Source organism: Gekko japonicus, unplaced genomic scaffold (genome assembly GCF_001447785.1).
Source record: "Gekko japonicus isolate JY-2015 unplaced genomic scaffold, Gekko_japonicus_V1.1 scaffold96, whole genome shotgun sequence".
Taxonomy (NCBI): Eukaryota; Metazoa; Chordata; class Lepidosauria; order Squamata; family Gekkonidae; genus Gekko; species Gekko japonicus.
In genome coordinates this window covers 1040586-1062987 of record NW_015168048.1, presented here as the reverse complement: position 1 = coordinate 1062987, position 22402 = coordinate 1040586, and the positions used below count along the sequence as shown (strand labels likewise).

Genomic DNA, 22402 nt, shown 5'->3' with positions numbered 1-22402 from the left:
CCTCAGGACTGCATAGCCCAACAAAGGAGCCTTAGTGCTTGGGCACAATACTAAGGGAAAAGTTTAATAAGATTTGGAATTAAATTCCTGGTGGCAGTGTTACATACTCAGAAATAAAGAGAGACGTAACAAGGAACTTAAAGGCACACCATAACCACATGAATAAAAGAGAGTAGTCGTGACAATCCTCCTCAAGGGGAGCACAATACAGAGTGTATTACAGTATCCAATCTACTGGAGAGATCAAGTGAGGATAAATAAGGGGATAGTTTATGAACCAGATGTGACTGAAAGAAGACACTTAGAGAAACTGTGCCAATCTGCTTATCCATCAGCAAACTCCCCCACAATCTCTTCAGGATCAACTACTGATAAGCTCACCCAGCCAAGGCTGCACACTTCTCCCCATCCCATTCCCCAGGGAACTCCATCTTGCCTGGATTCAGTTTTAACTTGTTCCTGCCACAGCCATTTGACCTGAGCTTCTAGACACTAATTGAAAAGACCTTTGGGGAGAGGGATGCTGACTGCATTGAGCAATGTTCCATTTGTCCACTTACTATCCCATACTATCTCTTGATTTTTTGTTTTTAGCTAGTACATTATTTTTATACAGCCTGCATATATTTTTGCAGCAGATAATTAAAGTAAATGCCAGGTTTTACAGGCATACAGACATAAACACTGAATTCTACAGTAAGTAGAGTAATGCCTCATACGGACTAGCTTCGAGCATGCTGCATGCAAGTTTTGAGGTACAAAGGAAACTTACCAATTTGATCACATATCCATTTAGCAATCAGATATTGGTCCAATAAGAGGAATCTTTTTTGGGGAGAGGGGTTGACTCATTTCACAATTTACAGTTTTCACATCAGCTCTAAAAAGGGGCAAATTAAAATGTGGGCCCTTCAAAAAAAATCTGAACGGCAGATTATTATTGTGCATACTTACAAAACTTGAATAATGAAAGCTAAAAGAAAAGGAAAACAGTTCAATTACTTAATAGCTATTACAATATTACAGCAATATTCTATATTATATTCTAAAAACCAATCTCAGCTATATAATATTAATTATTTCTAAATAGGATTGTCACATAAGAGTTGTTGTCCAAGGAAAGCCTAGGACAACGAAGTATTGACAAGACAGCTTTCTTTTGCTGACTTGAGGATTAATATATTGAAATTGGAATTACGTGCTGAAAATGTTCAGGAATACAAAGGGTGCATGACTGAGGATGTTTTATCACTGTTTTATTTTGTCTTAAATTCTCCAGTCATACTAGCAATAAAAATGGATCACTCACAATTTTTCCAGGAATTTATTGTACTTTTTTGCACAATTCTAAACCAATACAATCATAATTTTGTAAAATTGTGTTTGTCCAGCTAATATTAAGCAACTAAATTTGAAACACAGGACTCGAGGGCAGTACGTAAGAGCTGGTTGATGAGGAAAAGAGTAGAAAATAAGCCAATCTAGTTTATTTTCTTTCTTCCCTGCTGCTGCTTCTCTCTTGCCACACAATAGCTGACTGTGCAGTCTTCCTATGGGAACACCTAGCAACCCGGTCAACCAAATGCCAGTCTCAATCCAAGACAAGAAATAGTTTTGGGCGTGGGTCAGAATTCCTGGATGAGTACAGAGAGGATCACCCCATCAACTGAGCAGCAGGGAAGAGGCGAAGGGGCAGAAAAGGAGGAACATGTAATTATTCCATCTAGTTTTCCTCCCTGCCTGTTCTCTCTTTTATTCATCAGCAGACTCCTGTTTGTCAGATTTCAGGTGTCTCTACATGGATCCAACACACTCCTACCAGCACACAGAAAAGCTGAACTATAGCCTAGGTTACAAAAAACAAGCAAATAACTAAACACAAAAGATAAGAGCCAGGGTAGAACATAAGAACATAAGAACATAAGAGATGCCAATGTTGGATCAGGCCAAAGGCCCATCCAGTCCAACACTCTGTATCCCACAGTGGCCAGAAATACCAGTGCCATCAGGAGGTCCACCAGTGGGGCCAGGACATTAGAAGCCATCCCACTGTTGACCCCCCCCCCAAGCACCAAGATGACAGAGCATCACTTGCCCCAGAGTCCCTATCTATACCTTGTGGCTAATAGCCACTGATGGACCTCTGCTCCATATGCTTATCTAATTCCCTTTTGAAGCCGTCCATGCTTGTAGCCGCCACCACTTCCTGTGGCAGTGAATTCCAAGTGTTAATCACTCTTTGGGTGAAGAAGTACTTCCTTTTATCTGTTCTAACCCGACCGCTCAGCAATTTCATGGAGTGCCCACGAGTTCTTGTATTGTGAGAAAGGGAGAAAAGTACCTCTTTCTCTACCTGCTCTTTCCCATGCATAATCTTATAAACCTCAATCATGTCACCCCTCAGTCGTCGTTTCTCCAAGCTAAAGAGCCCTAAGCGCCTTAACCTTTCCTCATATTTCCTCTCGCCTGTACAGCTCCCTCTTGTTCCAAAAAGAATCCCAGTGCCTAACAAACCTGAACCCTTCCCCCCTACACCATCGTCTCATCCACGCATTGAGACTCCTGATCTGTGCCTGTCTCTCCGGCCCTGCGCGTAGAGGCTACAATGATTGTTTTCCTTTCCCCAAACGTAGTAGTGCCCTAAACTTTACCCACATGCCTTGCCCTCCATATTGAAGATTCCCAGTGACTCAGAGAAGATTTTTACAGAGCATTCTTATCTTGGGGGGGGGACCCTTATTTTAGCTAATATAACTGTTAAGCATGGCAAGATACTCAAAGGAAGTAATGGGTAACTTAAGTAAGCTATCATTTATTTAAGGAAGGTGTTGGTTGTAAGCAGATATTTTATAAAATTTAAAATAACAAAATGTGAATAAATAAGGGGATGGAATAAATATTTACTTCATATTTATTTTTATGAAACATTTGTACCCTGCCTATTCCAAAAGGGCTCAAAGCAGCAGACAACACAATAGATAGAACAAAAAACCACACCTAATTAAAAGTTTTAGCCCACAAACTGTTACTTCCAGTTTTGGTGACTTGTGGAATGGGTGCGCCCCATCGAGCTCCTATGTGGGCGTCCCAGCTTGTGGTGGGCGGGAGGGGACTCGGATGATCCAAGCCCCCTCTGAGCCCTTGTAGGGGGATCTCAGCCTGGGGTGCGAGAGTGCCTCTTCCAAGGCAACAGCCAAGGAACTGAGGCACTTCTTTACTCCGAGAGGTCCTGCCGCCGCAAGGCCAAGATGGCACACAGAGGCGCACACCGGACAAAGTGGGCAAGTGATCCAGTGTTACTGATCCTCCTGCAGCTACAAGAAGCCACTAAGCAACTGAATGAACTGTGAGTTAAGCAATCCCCCTAAGCTACTTGAGCCGGTAAACAGAGAAACGGCTCTAAAGCATCAAACTGACACAGAGGGAGGGATGGAGATAGGGACCCCCCCCAATAAAAGTAGCAGTACTTAAGCGACAGTTTGAAAATAAAAGCAATGATGGCGGCAAAGAAAATCTTAAATTAAGCAAATGGGTTACAAAATAGCCTAAAGTGCAGTGAAATCGATGAACTTTCAGTCTGTTTAAATGGATTTTACCTTGTGTAAACATGTTGGAGAGAAAATAGTGTTGAAAAAAAAACCTTCTCCAGGAACTACCCATTCAGTGACTTCTACTCTTAATCTGGAAGTAGTTACTGACTTCCCTAATATGATGGCAGCGGCATTGCACCCTCTGCTGGACCAGATATCTAACATCAATAATAAACTGGACTGTTTCCAGAAACAACTGATGGGAATAGACAAAAGAGCAGACAAAACAGATAAAGCTATAAGTTGATGCTAAGGCAGATGAAGTTAAACAGAGGCTGGAGGTCATGGGAAAAGAGCGGGTCTCTGATAAAGAACAACTGTTACAGCTGCAAATGGATAAATCTACGTATGTGCTATGTTTTCAAGGTATCCCAGAACAGAAAGAGGAGAATTTAAAAGAAATATTAAGTGAAGCATTGGCACCAGTGGTAGATATTAAAGCGGATGTACCGCAAAACGATATTGACCTCGTCTATTGAACCTATCCTGACTTCATTAAGAAAAAAAAACTACCTGGTGAAATATTTGTTAAATTCTCCAAAAGATCAACTAGGGATGTAATCCTGAATGTGACAACTGGGAACCCTCTGAAAATTAAAGGCAAGGAAGCGAGGATTTTGAAAGACATCCCATTTGAGATACGGAGACGACAATATAAAAATTTAACTTATTTTCTGCCCAAGCATTCCATTCCCTTCAGATGGACATTCCCAGAAGTACTTACATTTAACTACAGCGATAAAAAGATAAAAATTGACTCTGCCCAGAAAGCAAAGATTTTCTTGGAACAAGAAGAAGAAGCGGCTAAAGAAAAAGGAAAAACAGAGGACAACACTCAGGTAGAAGACAAAAGTGATCATGAGTCTGAAGACAGTTCAAGCAATTCTGGTAGTTCTCCAGAAGATTCTGATTCTGAAAAAGGAGTAACTGCTCCTAAAACTCTCAAAGTTAAGCTGAAATATGAAAAAAATAAACACATGAGATAATAATAAATTTGTAATGTAATGCAGTTCTGAAATTTTACTGGTTGTATAGAAATAATAGGCTATAATCTATCCAATGTATGGTTAAAAGGGCTTAAATTAGCTTTGCCATGGTAAGAAGGCATTCAGTGTCATTCTCTAATTTTCTTATTAGTAAATTGTAGGAAGACAAATATGTTTATTTGATGATAATATGATCCTTGCTTTATCTTTATAGTTTCACATGTTAGTTTTAGTATTTCCATGCACTTCCTTCCCTTTTATAGTCTTTGTAGTAATAAAATAAATAAAAATTTCAAAAAAAAATTCAACCCACAAACCATCAAAACAAAACCCTCAGAAAAGAAGTCAATCCTTTCCCATTCTCAGTAAATATAGAGCCAGCACTAGTAAATAACAATTAGCCTCAGCATCAGCTTTTGAAAGCCCTTCTAAACGAGAACAATGGCGAGACTTGCAGTATGGCCTCAGGCAGGCTATTCTAGAGGACTGAGGGAACACAAGAAAAACCCTAATTTCTGGTAGAGGTCAAATAAGCAGAATGTGGGGAAGGAGGTAACAGCAAAAAATAATAGGCACACCAATGAAAACACCCAGGCTCATTTCAGGAGAGGTAACTTCAGATGGGGGTCTCCTGAACCACGAAGGGCTTTAAAAGTAATAACCAGCATCTTTCAATTAATCCAAAAGCAAATGAACTGTTATTTTAGCACATATGCTCACAGTGGCTAGATGAGCCAGTTCAGTAAACAGCCACATTCTGAACCAAATGAAACTTTCGAACTGTTTTTAATGGCAGCTTCACACAGAGTAGACTACAGTAATCCCACTCCAAAGTTACAGAAGCCTGGATTGGCTGAGTTTTTAATCAGGTGTAATTGGGAAAAGGTTGTATAGAAATACCCATTCACCTAGTTCGCCTAGTGAGCGAGCCGGCCCTGCATAGATATCAACTCAAAACACATGTAGAACAAACTTCACATAAAAATGAACCAAACTATAAGATAATAATACAATCCATGGAAGAACAATAGATTGCTCAAAGTGAGGCCATTTGGGCAAATAAATCCGTAGCCCAGAGAACTCAAAATCCAATGTAGGCATTCATACAGAGAAAATCCTCTCCCTCCCCTTCACCCTTTAATTGACATGATTCTGTTAGCTGCTCTTGGTGGATAGCTACCCTTCTTGCAACCTACTGTGAGAGAAGAAAAGAAAAGGGGACTGGACCAGCCAACATTTGCAGCAGCCAATCACCACTTGCTCTGAATACACATAGTAATTTTGCTCTATCTACTGCTACCTGCCAGAAGACTAAAGTGAAAAAATGGGAGAAGTAAGGGAAAATGGGGTACTGCATCCTTATCACTAGGAATCTGTTGAAGGAAGCCAAATCAGGAGGCTGCGGTTAACACAAAACGCAATATGTGAGAAGGGAATATAGACCTCAAAACCATGCATACAACTTGGTCAGACACTGAAATAATTTTTGGCTAAGGTATACCAGCCCTGCTCCCTTTTCAAACACATTGACAAATGCTTTCTATTCCTAATTGCTACAGGTGAGTGAGAGGCTGCAATGATATCCCAATAAATACCATGTGGGAGGGAAGGGAGGAATCATATTGCTCTTTCGGCAGATGCTCACTGCCATCAATCATTACTGTGCTCATGTCATGCAGCCAGTGTGCTTGGCTGATGTCTACCTTACAGAAAACTGAGTGATCCAAACCAGAGGAAGTGGCAAATTCGTATATCGGTAAAAACAGTAGGAGATGTCAGAGACAGTCATGATAAAAGAGATTTTTTTTCATGTCCTCAGTATGATTGCCAGACAATTGGAAAAAAAAAATACTGGCAGTCATTTAGGGTTGATTTTTTTAATTGCTGACTGTGAAGTAAATAAATATGGTCAATCAGACCTTAGAGGAATTTATCAGCACCATCACTGGAAATAATTTTGGATACACTTTACAGAGCATAAATCCCTCACAAACTCCATTGAAACAAAAGGCACTTGGGTTGGAACTTAACTTATTCCAACCCCCAATTCCTTTGTATTCATAAAAACTAGAACATGGGCAGTATAATCCTAAACAGAGTTGCACCCTTCTAAACCCACTGCACAGGACTATACATTTGTTGGCATAAAAAAATGAATGATGCAAAACCTAACCCTAATATTAAATATATGTCTTGTTAACAATAATTTTCAGTAACATTTCCTTAAAAGCTGACTCCCCAAAATTAAAAGCAAATATTAGATCTGAAGAAAATGACAATTGTGGCTCTCTCCTTTTTGTTTGTGGCTCTGTGGATGAGTCTCAAGTATTTGCTATTTGTACCTCTTTACTACCACCATGGGAACACCTAAAGACCACTCAAACCAATCAGGGGTAGGCATAAGAGAATGCTCGTACCAGAATGGCGTAATCCCCAGGCAAAGTATTAGATTATTTTCATATTTGGAGGCTTTTCAGATGCTTTTAAAAAAATTATACCACACGGGCTCTTTGAAAAAGAAAGAAGTCACCAGGAGGGTGAGGAGGGACTTTTTAACTCTTGCCATTCTCATTTGAGTTTACCATTAGTGTTAGAAAGGATGAGGCAAGGAAAAAAAAGATGGGAAATAAAAGGCATGAGTGCACAGATACTGTAAGGTGTGTTGAAAGAGCCAAGACAGCACTATTTGGTGGAGAGGGAAGGGCAGTGGAAGGTGTTTAATGGGTATCTGTAAAATCAAACTTAAGAATTAAACTCATAACAAAATTGCTTTTCTTCAGTTACATAGTGATACAACCCTGGGGTTAATTTTTTATGTGATTCTCAGTACGATTTGAGTTCTGTACCCATGGAGCAGATAAATAATATTGATTTGTAGATTTAGGAAAAGAGAGCTCACTGAAACAACCACACTCTCCAGCAGGCAGAATGTTACATATGTGACACTGTGTTGAATGTATTATATCACTATTGAATCCAATTGTATTCCACCATTCCTATGGGGTTGCTAATGTTTAATGAGAGCTACTATTGAGTAATGAACATAGGAACATAAGAACCCTGCTGGATCAGACCAATAGTCCATCTAGCCCAGCCTCCTGTTTCACACAGTGGCCAACCAGTTCCTCTGGACGGCCAACATCAGGGTATAGAGGCCAAAGCCTGCCCTTGATATTGCCTCCTGGCATCAGGGGCTGTGGCTCAGTGGTAGAGCACCTGTGTGGCATACAGAAGGTCCCATGTTCACTCCCCAGCACCTCCAGTTAAAAAGACCAGACAGTACACCCACTGTGTGGAAAGACCTCTGCTTGAGACCTCTGAGTAGACAATACTGACCTTGATGGACCAATTGTCTGATTCAGTATAAGGCAGCTTCATGTGTTCATGCGTGTATTTACAGTTCCATTTTAAGGACATTAATAATGCAAATACTATTGTTGGGAGTAAATAAAATTGCTATGCTTTAATAGATTTATTTATTTATTTACATTATCTATAGTCTGCCTTTCCCACTGGGACTCAAGGCGGGTTACATGGAGTGAGTCAATATAATCAACAGGATGGAACATTCAGTAAACAATGAAATAGTATTTGGGTTATAGAATCAACCAGAAATCTAAAAAAAACCCAACTGAGGCAAAGCATAAATGTTAACAAGACACTTTAAATGATCCAGAATCACATAGTAGGATCCATTTTCCTGCAAGCTATATACAGTAGTGGGAGCTGCGGTGGCTCAAGTGGTTAAGACGCTGAACTGCAGGCTGTGGAAGGTTGGTAGTGCAGCAGGTCGAGACCCGAGTGTGCCGCATGACAGAGTGAGCTCCTGTCTCTAGTTCCAGCTCCTGCCAATCTAACAGTTCGAGAGCACGAAATTGCAAGTAGATAAATAGGTACCACTTCAGTGAGAAGGTAACAGCGTTCCATGCACCTTGGTGTTTAGTCATGCCAGCCACATGACCATGGAAATGTCTGCGGACAGCGCTGGCTCTTCGGCTTTGAAACGGAGATGAGCACCGCAACCCTAGTCGGATTAGACTGGCTTTCGAGCAAGGGAACCTTTACCTTTTTATACACAGTAGTATAGACCACACTCCCTAATAATTTGTCCAAGTAACTTTGTGAATCCTTGGCAGGTAGAGTCGGTAGAAAGACACTTGCTGATGGGTAATGAATGGGGGTGCAGGTGAGGAGAAACACCCAACACCCTCGTGTTCAAGGCTACTACCAGCACACCAAAAGGTCCCAGGTGGATAATCCCTGGCAGGCAGGGTTGGCAGGAGACAGCACATCATCCTTGAAGGTAGACATGGAGACTGAGTGGACTCTTAGCTATTGTTATGAAAACAAGACTACTTCTGTGTCCCACTGGTGGTACATGTACCCTTGGTTGAGAACCACTGTTCTAGAGGATGCACAAGCTACTCTGCAGCAGCTGGCAAGCTACTAGTAGCTAGCTACTTGTTAGAGACTCCTGATCTAGGGATCCCAGCATGGGTATGCTCTCCCCCCCTCCCCGTTCTTAACCACTTCTATTTTACTGTTAAAATTATTTTCTTGCTGCTTTTTCTCTAGAACTCACTGCTTCTCCCTTCCCTATCAGCACCTCTTCTTCCTTATAACTGCTTAAACAACATTTGAAAACATACCTCTTCTATGGAGCTTTTGACCTTCCCTTCTATATTTTCCCCCACTCCTGCTATATTTTTGGGCAGTCAGGACTTGATCTTTTTAATATACTTATTTTTTTGTAGAGCAACTTGTCGGGCCCTTTATAAACAACAAATATTACTATTTGAGTCTGAAGCTAATCTACAATTATAGTATTATCTGAAATCGTCACAAAATTGTCATATAGTTTATAGAAAACGTTGCCTTGACCAGGACTTGTCCCCGGGACTCGTGTGGAAAAGGCCGTTTGGCTTGCACACCAACATACTGCGTAGTTTTTTTTTCTGCTTACCCCGCAGCCTGATCCTACACACGTCAGAAATAAGTTCTGCTGAATGGAGTGCGATTTATTTTCAAGGGTGTAAAGGATCTCATTGCCCGGCTGCTATCCACTCAATGCACACTCACTTGGGGAGTAAACCCCCCCTTGAACTTCCAGATAAACACGGTTAAGATCGGCGTCGGCACAACGAACATTTCCTCTTATCTTTCTGCCAAACGTGAGATAGCAACAGTGAGTCGAGCAAAGAAAGAAAATGAGGGGGGGGAATTAAAAAAGAAGAAGAAGGGGGGAGGGATGCAGAGATCCGAAAGAGAAGAATGGTGGGCAACGCGGAGGGAAAGACACGGTGGAAGAGGAGGAGGCCCTCGGTTGGGGCTGCAGTTGCTGCTCTCAGTCAACAGGTTGCACCGTTCCCCCTCGGCAGCCCCGCAATGCGCGCCCCCGCCGGCTCCTTCCTTGGACGCGCTCTGTGCTATGCTGCGAGTGGCCAGGCGAGCGCGGCGCTGCTTCCCCTCCTCTGTGTCTGTCTCTGCTATCGACTCTCTTTCCATGTCTGGGGGGGAGGAGGGAGGGAGAAGGAGGCGGCTGCAGCTGCTAGCGTCGCCGTCCTCCATTTTGTGGCTGGGGCAAGCCGTAGAGCCGAGCGCAGACGGAGTGGCTGGCAGTCGGGAGGGGGAAGGAAGGCGGAAAAAGGGGGGAGGGCGGGACGCTTGGAGGGTATGTGGAAGGAGGGGGGAAGGGGGGGGCAAAGGGTGGCTAATTCGCTTTAATTAACAGGAGAGGGGGGGAGCAGAAGAGTGTGTGTTGGGTGGGGGGTGCGCATAGGAGCAGGAGCAGGTGAGGGGCTAGTGGCGCGGCGCGTGGAGAAAAGGGGGAGGGTTCGCCTCCCTTCTCATCTGCAAAGGGGCGGCTGCTTCAACCCCACACCCCACACCCAATCCCGTTGCCCCTTAACTCTCCTGCCTTCTAGTCTTCGCCAAGTTGTTTATTCGCCTCGCTTTTGGCTGGAGCCATGGAAGTTGGCGGTTAGAGAAGTCCCCAGCGCCACCACTCGATAAGGTAAAGGGTTTCTTTTTAATGTCGGGGGGGGGGGAGGGGGGGGGGGGATGGGGGGGGGGGGGGGGGAGGGATTTCAAAGGGACAGTTACTGTTTTTTACTTGTTGGTTCCAATAAGTCAGGGGTCACCCCCCCCCCCCATCTTCTAGTAATAAACCTCTTCTGTCTTCCTCCCCCCCCCCCCGACCAAGCGGTTTAGGACTGAGACTTGAGGCCGGATAAGAAGGGGGGGGGGGAATCGCGTCTCTCATGTCGGGTTGTTCAACTTTTAACTCGTCTGCGTTAAATTCAGCTGTGGGAGAAGGGGTGTGTTTGGGGGGGTAGTGCTATCTTGTTTCGCAACCATTTGGGTCTAATTTTATTTCTTTAAAGTCCTGTCTGGTATAGCCTAGTCGCAGAGAAAATTTCAAGGGGGCCATTAATAGTATGTAGTTCCTTCGCTCTCTTCTTCGGTGCCCCCCCCCCCCACTGCTTCCCGTGGAGAAAATGACATTTTCGATTTGTTTTTAAATTATGTATGTTTCTAAACAGATGGCGTAAAAACAAATTAAAAAGATAAAGGCTTTGCTCTTTTCCCTTTTTCTTTGTCCTTCTTCCCTTTCCACCTTAAAATTTTTTTTGGCGGGCCCGAGGGATAGGAAACAATCAAGAGAGTTAAAAACTCAGCACTTAAAAGAGTTTTTGTAGCAAAGGGTTGGTGTTATTTTGCAGAAGTGGGCGTGCCAGCAGAATGTTCAACAGGTCCCGACACATTTCTTCCTTTAAAAAAAAAAATCGGATCTACTTTTGGTAAAGGGGTCGCATTTCAGCTCACAAAGATCGTGCTTAATTTTTGGGGGGAGGTTTGCAGTCCTATCATGTGACAGATTTTCTCCTTTGGCGTTGTCTGTCATTTAATAGTGTGTGTGAAAGTGAGACAGAAACGTGTCAAATGTAACTCCAGTTCTTTCCTGTTCTTTTCTTCTTTTCATATAAACTATGTTTTTTATGACATGATGGTTCCATGGCAAAACAAAACACTTCTACAGAGAGGGTATTGCAGAATCAAATAGCTGGTTGTTAGGTTTTTTTGCTTGTTTTTATCGTTTAGTTTGAAGGAAGCTCTCAGAGAAGCCTGGTCAGTTCACAAAGCACCTTTTTATGTTTTTGGGAGACCTAATATGCCCCCCAAAGGAGAGAGGTGAACATAAAATCAAATAAATATTCAGAATAGTGGTTTCCTTTTCCTTTCAACCTGTGAACTATTAAGGATTGTCCTTCTTAAAGGCTCTTATGGTCAAATTTGTCTGATCAATTACTAATGGGAACCGACAAGCATACAGTAGCTTTTGGATGGAATAATATATTTGTTTTTCTCCAAGCAAGTCCACACGCAATGTAACTAGTTTATTTATTAGTGTGTGTTAAGTACAAATAGCTTATTTTTGATTATATAGTTTTAAAATAGCATTTATGGAAAAAGAAAGATATGTAAAGGAGTGATTTTTTAAAAACATTTTTCAATAATTATGTTGGAATAATTATACCCCTATACCATTTGACACTTAATTTGGACCAAAGTAAAATTTGATTCAATAAATTCGGGTAAACCCAGAACATTATACCGCCCCCCTCCTGTGTAACAAGTAGAAGTGGAAAGGAGAGAGAAGTTTAGGAAGTTAGCATGTATAGCTGTTAATGTGGTGTTGCCTGGGGAATTTTTTTTTCTTGGTGGAAGTGTCAGTGGTCCCTATTGAAAAAGCATGTGGAAGTTTTGTAATGTAAGTTCTTGTATTTTTCTCTTGCATTAGTAGTTGATAGATCTAAAATTTGGAAAACTCATGAAATTAAAATAAGAAATATTGGTTATCTTTGGTTTAAAATAGAGATAACGTCTATGTTTGCATTTCACTTTATGGTGTGTGCGTGTGTATGTATACAGTTCAGTGGCAGATGAAGTAAGATATTCTGAATAAGTAGTTTTCTTCATGTTTAATGATGTCAGGTTAGATACAATGTTATTAAATTGTAAATTGAGAAAATGGATTAAAATCGCAGTGCCAAGCATTTGGGATGGAGTACGAACTTTATTTTTTTTAAAAAGAGTAACATTAGAAAATAATGTCTGTCTCTTTAATTTAGATATGTACTGGCTTTCTTTAGCTTGCAGTGTATTTTATTTTCAGTTGTGAAGTTTTGGGCTAATAGTGAATATTTCTCTTCTTTTACAACCAGTATTAAGACAATGGAGTCCAAAGAATCACTAAAGTCCACAGGGGAGGAAGCGGGGAAATGTGTTCATTTCCGTGACAAAGGAGGACTTGTGATGGACTTTTCTCCAGCCTTTAGGGGTGGAGCTCCTGTCAAGTCTCCAGCATCTACAGCTACCCTGCCTGCCTCTTCTCAGTCCGACTCCAAACAGCAACCTGTTCTGTGTGATTTGTCAAAGGGATTAGGAAGCAATGCACCACAGCCAGATCTCTCCAAAGCAGTGTCGCTGTCAATGGGAATATATATGGGTGAGACAGATACAAAAGTGATGGGAAACGAACTTGGATTTCCACAGCACGGCCAAATCAGTCTCTCTTCTGGAGAAACAGATTTCAGGCTCCTTGAAGAAAGCATTGCAAGCTTGAATAAGTCCTCTAGCCTGGCAGAAGGCTCGAAGGGTACGGCATCTCTGGACGTGCTCCCGGAGCCAGGGTTCCCAAGCATGGCTGGTCATGATCGCACTTTAGAGCAAGGAGCTTTAGTGCAAGGCCAAGCTGGCAGTAATGGTGGCAACTTGAAGCTCTTTTCTGAAGACCAAAGCACCTTTGATATTCTGCAGGATTTTGATTTGCCACCAGTATCTCCCGGAAAAGAAACAAATGGGAGTCCCTGGAGAATGGACCCTTTGCTGGATGAAGGTAGCTTGCTTTCGCCTCTGGGTGCAGATGAGGGTTTTCTCCTGGAAGAAAAGGATATTGAGGACTGCAAGCCTCCTGTTTTACCAGACACTAAGCCTGCAATCAATGAGCGTGGGGATATTTTGCCCACCCACACAGTGCAGATGCCACAAGTGAAGACTGAAAAAGAAGATTTTATTGAACTGTGCACCCCTGGGGTTATAAAGCAGGAGAAAATTGGCCCAGTTTATTGCCAGGCTAGTTTCTCTGGTTCTAACGTGCTTGGAAATAAAACATCTGCCATTTCTGTTCATGGTGTCAGCACTTCTGGAGGACAAATGTACCACTATGACTTGAATACAGCATCCGTCTCTCAACAGCAGGATCAGAAACCAGTTTTTAATGCCATTCCATCTCATCCTGCTAGTTCAGAAAATTGGAATAGGTGCCAAGGATCTGGGGATGATGCTCTTACTGCAGTAGGAGCTTTGAATTTTTCTGGAAGATCTGCCTTCTCTAATGGATATTCAAGGTAAGAGATATTTTGTTTCACATTTATTACAAGTGTAAGTACTTGTACAGTACAATAATATACGTTGTTAAATTGGTAATCTAGTTCTAATGAGTTACCTGTCACTTGGGATTCGTTCACATAATGTAAGTAGAAAAATTATGGTTGATTAGATAACATTAAATGTCATGCTTTAAAAATGTGAAATGAGAAAAAAAGATTGAACGCAAGATGTATTGTATCTAATTCAAACCAATCTTTAACTACATTCAGATTGGTTGAACAAGTAAAGTTGCGTTTTTTCAAAGTAGTGTATATTCAACAACCAGTTTGGTGGGTAATCATAAAGTTTTTGAATTATTTAACAATTTTGTTTGTCTTGGTGATATGTTAACCTGCCAATAAATATTAATAGTTTTGGTAGTAGTTTTTTTATCTATAGTATTTAAAAGACAAAGAGGATGTGTATGAACCAAATAAAATTTTGATTTTAAAGTTGAGAAGTGAATCATAGTAAAACATTATTGTGCTGATTTTTTAAATCAGCGGTGTTCCTAGCTATTTGAAATATTTGGGTTGGAAGTTCATTAAAAATTCAGTCTAGTATAACTCGTTAAGCTGTAAATAACATTCCATGAGGCAGGCATTTTGTGGCAACCTTAAACATATGAACGTAGCTTTTAGAAAAAGCTTTTTAAATGGAGGACACAGCCTTGCATGTTCTCAATTTGCTTTTGAAATGCTTAGTATAAAGCTGCTAATTCCTTTTGTGTCCTCATAATTTGTTTTAAGTGGTTACTATCTGAACTAAAAGTACTTATATTTTGGATTGTTGCAGGAAAGCAGTCGTCATATATGGTATTTCTTTCAATCAAGGGGCATAGTAATAATAACACTTTTATTATGGTTTGAACCTGCTAGGCCAGAGCCTTTTTCCTCACATAGGATGTAGACCGAATTGAATTTGTGAATTGAAGTATATATCTAAAACATCTCAGGTTATGAATATTGATTTTGATATTTCTTTGTACAGCACAGAAGAACTACTTTGTCCTCAAAACTGAAAATGTTCATTTTGAGAATTTTTGATTTAAAACTCCGGTTATTATTGATACTTATAAAATACTATTAAAATTAGTTAATCTTCGTAAATTGAAGGATGAAAGAAATGTTGATGACTGTCAGCAGGGTTTTGATGAATGAATAATCTTCCAAATGGGAAGTAAGATCAATATCATAGAATTTCTCAACAGGGAAGTTATAGCTAGAATATAGTTTTATATAAGGCTTGAATTTTTAGTTGGATACTAACAATCGCTTGATCAACAAGGAAGATTTTTAGTCGGTACGACTGCAAGTTTATGGTGATCTCTCATGTTTTACTATAATAGGAAACAGAAACTATTAAATTATGTTTTTTCCTTCTGACAGTTAAAATTAATGAATGGTAGCTGTTTATTAAACTGGTAGTTGTCCTGTAGTTCAGCATGGTTGCTGATTTGATTCACCAAGCTATTGTTTGTGATGGTGGGTTGTGATAACTGTAGTTTGATGTGATGTCTAAATTGTCATAGCCACATTATAGAAATAGGAGTGTTAAGTAAATAGTAAATAAAAGGAGGCAAGCAGTTTTAAACCATTGTTTATCTCTTTTTGGAAACTGAAAGTATTCTGTTCAGAAATAATTATCAGTGTGAACTATGTTTTGGTGTGATGTCTGAACTGAGCTATTCCTTGTACATTTCGACTTGATCCAGGAGCACCTGCACACAGAGCTATTATAATAACGTACTCACTGACATCAGGAGCAGCATGTGAGACTATGGTCTTGTTCTTCTGCAGTTACTTACCAGTGCTGGTACCCACCATTAGTATTAAACTTAGAAAATTCAGATTGACTAGATTCAGTTACTACCTGGGGGAGGTTGAACAGCATGGGAAGAGAGAGAGAAATGGTGAAGGAAAAGCAAGAGGTTTTAAGCCAGAATGTACAAAGGCAGGTAGTACTATACAATATTTTTTTTTTGTAATTCACTGTGCACCATTGTGGGCATGAGTTTGGAATGTTTCAGTTTTAAGCCATCATAGTAGCTACTGAAAAGACTTCCTCCCACACCTGTGTTTTGAGTATGGTTGCAGTTATTGCAGTGCATTCTCAGTCACTGTGGACAATCTAAGGATTTCCATACTCTCTAAATCTATTGTGCATCAGCAAATTTAGAGATGTGGAATTAAATATAGCATATTCTGGGGGGTAAAAAACTAATTTGTTCACAGTTTGCTTGAGAACCTTTATAACAAGGGATTTTGTTTAAAAACCAAATTGGGCTATATCCATCCATCCGTCAACTTCGTGGAGTGGGAATGAGATATGGTACAATAGTAGCGCATCTGATTAGGATGCTGAAGATCTCAGGTTAGATCCCTGGCAGCTGCAGGAAAAAGGATTAGGCAGTAAGTGATGTGAAAGGCCTCTTATCTGAGACCCAGGAGAGCACCTGCTAGTCTAAGTAGACAATACTAACATTGATAAACCAATCTGTTGCAGTATAAGACAGCTTCATTAGTCCATCATACTATGCATGGGCAAAGTCCAGTGCTGTTGCCGGCTGAATGAAGAGCCCCAGGCATTGGCCTTGGAAGGGCTCCAGGCTGCCCAAATTATGAAGAATGCCTTGTAGTCCAGCCTCCCAAGCACCACTAAACCTTTCCCCAGGAAGCATCTCTGCATGCACCAACCAGTGGCAGCAGCATCCATTGTGGAGCACCTTTGTGTCTAGTTGACTGAGCTTTTCCCAGCAGACCTGAAGTGCTGTGATTCTGAGGAGAAATTGCTAACTGTTAGCTCAGGCCTAATCATTGCAGTCTCTGTGGAAGTCATACCCTCTCAGCTGGTTTCAGTGGGAGTCCAGGGATTCTTCCACGAGATAACTGGATTCACCCTGGAATAGGTTGCAGCATCGTAGTTACAATGGCAGCTGCAATATCTTGGCCTTGCCTAGGGCCTTTCCAATTTCTGTCAGGCAGCAATGGTTCTATCCCCCAGCTTCACAGGAGGGGGGACAAATATATTATGCATCATGATAGAATTTCCAGGCATCGTGAGGCAGCTCCCCAGATTTGTTGAGCTCTGACTGAGGCAGTTTTTGAGATTTAAAGTCAATGGGACAGGTTACAATTCATGTAAGAGAGGCATAATTGAGTCTTTTGGCATTTTTCTTTATATTGAAATGTAATTGCAGGATGCTGCCAGTTATTTTGGAGAAGTGCTAGCTGGGGCAGTACTGTTCACACAAAGCTGTATAGAGAAGAGAGAGAGAGAAAAGAGAGATTGGATTTATACCCTTCACTCAGAGTGGCTAACAATCTCCTTTCCCTTTTCCTCCTTGCAAGAGACACCCTGTGAGGTAGGTGGGGCTGAGAGAGCTCTTTTGAGAACTGCTCTTTCCAGAACAGCTCTGAGAGAACTATGGCTTACCCAAGGTCATCCAGCAGCTGCAAGTGGAGGAGTGGGGTATCAAATCCGGTTCCCCCAGATAAGAGTCTGCGCATTTAACCACTACACCAAACTGGCTCTGTCAAAACCTTTGCCCCCCCCCCCCCCCCACATAGCTTTAGGTTAATAAAAGTAAAGAAATAAAATAAATGAAGAAATCAAAATTGTTAAACATTTTCTATTCCTTGGTTTCATCATCAACCAAAGGGGACACTGAAATCAAGAAATCACAAGGAGATTAAGACTGGGAAAGGCAGCCATGAAGGAGCTTGAAAAGATTCTTAATTGTAAGGATATGTTGCTGGTGACCAAGATCAGGATAATTCATACCATGGTATTCTGCATTGGGTTGGGGGGTTTTTTGGTGGGTTTTTTTTTTTTTTTTTGCATTTTTGTGTATGTGCCCATGCCTGGAAGGCATGGCAACCTCTGGTGACTTCTACCGGGGTGTGGAGGACGTATAGAGAAGTGGCTTGATTGCCTGCCTCTGCCTCCCGGCCCTGGTATTTTTTTGAGGTCTCCCGTCCAAATACTTGCCAGGGTTGGCCTTACTTAGCTTCCGAGATCTGACAAGATTGGATTTACCTGGGCTATCCAGGTCAGAACTATTCCCCATTGTTATATATATATGTGTGTGAGTTGGACAGTGAAAAAAGTGGACAAGAAAAAAGTAGATTCATTTGAAATGTGGTGTTGGAGGAGAGTTTTATGGATACCGTGGACCACCAAAAAGACAAATAAGTGGGTTCTAAATCAAATCCAGTCTGAATTCTCTCTAGAAGCTAAAATGACCAAACTGAGACTATCATACTTTCGTCACATTGTGAGAAGACAAGAGTCACTGGAAAAGACAATAATGCTAGGGGAAGTTGAAGGCAGCAGGAAAAGAGGAAGACCTAACATGAGATGAATTAATGAAGGAAGCCACATCCCTCAGTTTGCAAGACCTAAATGAATCATTGTCAAGTAGCCACAGAAATATTGAAGGTGGGGCTAAGGAATTTGGAAAAGCTGGGGGGTGGGATAGAATGAACTTTGCCCCTCTATATCTGAAAAATTCCTGTTCTTTGAGAAATAGAATTTGCTGTGCAATGAGGGGGAGCAGTTTTGGGAAACAGGCAGGAGTACATTACATAGATTATAAAAATAAATGTAAGAGGATATGAAGAAATATTTGCACTAAGTTTTAGAATTATGGAAAGTACAAGTAGGAACCCACAAGACTTGTGGGAGGAATCCCCTTCCCCCTGCTTCCTGCTTGCCCCCCAGGCCAGCCACTTGTTGGCTAGCCCACTAGCCTGCAGTGCTGGCTCCAGTCACCCACCTGCCTCATGTGGTGGGAAGCAGCTTTTTCTCCCCTGTCCACCCAATTGTAGAGGAGAGGTGGCAGAGTCAACATCAGCAGACAAGGGGATAAGCAGCAGCAGCTCCTTTCCTTGTCCCTCTACCACCTGCGATGCTGCCAACTTGGTGGTGTAGTGAGGGGATCAGTTCCTGTTCTCCCTCCCCCACCCAGAGAGGAGTGGCACCAGTGGTGGGGCTGGTTGGTGGAGGAGGGAGGTTCCAGAGCCTCCTGTTCTTCACCACCTGCCTACCTGCCTGTGTGGGAAAGGCAGTGGCAGCAGGGCTAGCATCAGCTGTGCGCTCTCTGGAAGCTCCATTCAGTTGGCTCCTACCTTCCCATCTCTCTGTTGTGCAAGCATGGACAACGGTCCTCCATTTTCTGAGGGATTTTTTCTAAGTGTTCTTATTATTCTGCAAACCTGGGGGGTTCTCCAGGGCTACAGAAGAATACCCCCATCTGAACCTGGCCTCATTCTCTGGGTCTGTCAGTTGCCTTGGAGCTATGCTGTGTGTTAGATATAGGAGGCTCAAAGTAGTGATCAGGCTTGTTCATCTGCTGTGTTATCATAAACTCATAAACTGGGGCCTTCAAGACTCACTGGGATTGAAATTTCATCAGCTCCCCTGCTGGCCCTCTCCTGCTTTTACTCCTTTTCTCTGCCCCCCTCACCACTTATGCTCTCTTCTCCCCTATCAGTGTGTTTTCACTCCCTCTTCAAGTCAAAAGCTCCCATCCTGCTGGAGTTGCTAGGCAACCCTATAATGCCAGCCATGATCTTGTGAGATTTTTTGTGAGATTTCAGGTGGTACTTCATGTTTTGGGCAGGTTTTAAACGTGGGTCTCCCAGGTTTGCCAAAACATCTCAACCTGGCCCCATTATGTGGATTTTGGATCCACGTGCTGAATGTCAGGTTCAGCATTAGGTATAAGAAAAGAAGGAGGACCCGCGATACTCCGGGGGGGGGGAGCTCCATGAGGAGGAGGAAGCAGCCACTGGTAAACCTCCCCCCTTCCCCCGGCACCAATGGCGAGGCCCATGCAGCTCCTGCTGGGCCCGCCAAGCCTTCCCCCTCCCCCAGTACCAATGGCGAGGCCCATGCAGCTCCTGCTGGGCCCGCCAAGCCTTCCCCCTCCCCCAGTACCAATGGCGAGGCCCATGCAGCTCCTGCTGGGCCCGCCAAGCCTTCCCCCTCCCCCAGTACCAATGGCGAGGCCCGTGCGACTCCCGCCAGGCCCACAAGCCTTCTCCCCCTCCTCCCTCCTCCAGTGGCAGTGCCTCCCCCTTCCACCAGCCCTCCAAGGTTTCTCCTCCTCGCCACCGCAGCTGCCAGCAGCAACAGTGGTGAGCCCTGTGTGGCTCCCAGCCGCCGGGCCTCCCCCTCCGACAGCAACAACGTCCGTGGCTCTAGCCACCAGCCCTCCAAGGCTTCTCCCTCCCGTTCCCCCCGCTGCTGCTGGCAGCAATGGTGGCAAGCCCTGCGTGGCTCCTACTCGCAGGGCTGGCCAGGCCAGGCTCCCCTTTCCCCAGCAATGACCGCGGCTCCCAGCCACGACATGCCAAAGCTTCTCCCCCATGCACCACCGCCAGCAGCAACGGCTCTGCTACAGTGCCTAGTGGTAAGTGCTCTTTTACCTTTCCATTTTCCCTACACATGCGCAGGGAATGCTCTTTTACTTTTGGGGCAATTTAAGTATCCCCCCATATTTTTTCAACTTTTCAGATTTTTCTGCACATCTGGGGATTGCCTCAAATGTGCAGGAAAATCTCCCTGCCCCCCAGGTGCCCCCGATGTGCAGATTTAGATATCCGCATGCAGGGGGCGCCTTGGCTATTAGTGCTTTTGTAAACAGGTGACGCATTCTAAATGGCACTGAAGTGCATTCTAAATTGAACACATCAATAATGTTGAGATAATTAGTGGAATACAATAAAACATGCTCAGTTCCTGTTTATATATTTATTCTTTTCTAGATAAATTTGTTGGTAAAATAGAACTAGGTCACTGTGAAAGTACACACAAGACATACCTTGATTTATGTTTTTGTTTTTTTTAATGTGATGCCAGTGTTTCAGAACCGCTTCAGATCAGAGCATATGTGGTGATCAGGGTGTCAGACTAGCAATTGGGAGACAAAAGTTCAAATTTCGGCTTCTGGTTTATGGCAACACGCAGGCAGACACATCTCCTGGACGTCTCGGGGATGTAAACTGCACACCAGCGTGTGGGAGGGGGTCCGACGGGTCGTGACCCCCCTGGAGCCTTGGTAAAAGGCTCCAAGCCAGGGGGCTTTTGAAGGGTGATCTCTTCGATGGCCGAAAGCCAGAGAATTGAGGCACCCCTCTGCCCTGAAGGTCCTGCCGCTGAGTGACCGCATGGTAGAAGTGCTACTGACCGGGACAAGCGGAGATTGGGTGAAATAAATGATGACGAGCGAGGCCGAATGGCCAACAACGAACTGTGAGTCGGGTTGAAGCGAGCATGAAGATATACAAAGAAGCTGCCTCCCCTAAAGAGCGACGGGAAAGCAAGCGGGGGAGGGATCCCTCCCAAACGCATAGACGAAACACGGAAGGAAAGAGGGGGGAGCGGAAAAATAAGCAACTAAAACTGTTTTAAGAGACTTACCAGAGCGCAGAAAAGCGTTCAGGTGAATATCAGAAACTTTAGCAACTCTGAAAACTAAACAAATTCAAAAAGATGTCGGGGAAGAAACCAGAGAAAAAGAAGCTGTTGAAATCGAAACTAGGGGCCAGTCCTCGAACGGATGAGGTCACTGAGCTCTCAAAACTCTTAGCTGATTCCCTGCGCCCCCTGCTGGATGAGAACACTGGCATTAAACAACAGCTGTCAGTAATTGGGCAGAGTTTTGCAGCGCAGCAGATGCAACTGACTCAATCCTTAAAAGCAATACAGCAAATGGGAGAGAAGGTGAAGGAAATAAATGTCACTACTAAAAAAGTTAAGAAAAAGGTGCAAAAGCTGGAAATGAAGCAAGCTACAGAAGAGTCAAAGCTTTTACAGCTACAAATGGATAAAGCAAATTTGGTCCTATGGTTTTAAGGGGTCCCGGAAATTGAAGGAGAGAATCTGAAGCAACGGCTGAGTGAAGCAATAGCCCCAGTGACAGATTTAACAGCGGAATACCTTTGCAGCAAGATGGATGTGGTCTACAGGTCCTATTCATCGTACATCAAGAAAAATAATCTGCCTGGGGAAATAGTGGTCAGATTCTTGAAGAGACATGTGAGAGATGCTATTTTGAAAGCAAATTTGGGAACACCTTTGAAAATTGGGGGCAATAATATCAGGATTTTAAAAGATATTCCATTTGATATGACAAAAGAGAAAGAACTATAAAGAATTAGTCCTTTTCTTACAAACAAATGGCATCAGTTACAGGTGGTTAACCCCAGAAGGCATCATTTTTAAGATTAACGATAAAAAAGAAAAGATTGACTCTGTTTTTAAAGTACGTGAATTTCTGTGGACACAGCTTGGGGAACCAGAAGAGGGCAAAGAGGAGGTAAAAGAAAACAAATCTGATGGCGAGTTGGGCTGGGGGTCTTTGGACTAGGACTCCCCTTCTGAAAAGGG

The 22402-nt window shown here is 42.8% G+C and overlaps 1 protein-coding gene across 1 annotated transcript in view; it reads left to right on the top strand.

Moving 5' to 3' along the window:
• Positions 1-10259: 10259 nt before the first annotated feature.
• NR3C1 (nuclear receptor subfamily 3 group C member 1) overlaps positions 10260-22402 on the top strand; it is a 104480-nt gene continuing 92337 nt past the window's right edge. Inside the window, exons 1-2 of the mRNA XM_015414325.1 lie at positions 10260-10589; positions 12802-13986. Coding sequence (XP_015269811.1) covers positions 12812-13986 — 1175 coding nt within the window. The 5' untranslated portion in view covers positions 10260-10589; positions 12802-12811. The remainder of the gene's footprint in view (positions 10590-12801; positions 13987-22402) is intronic.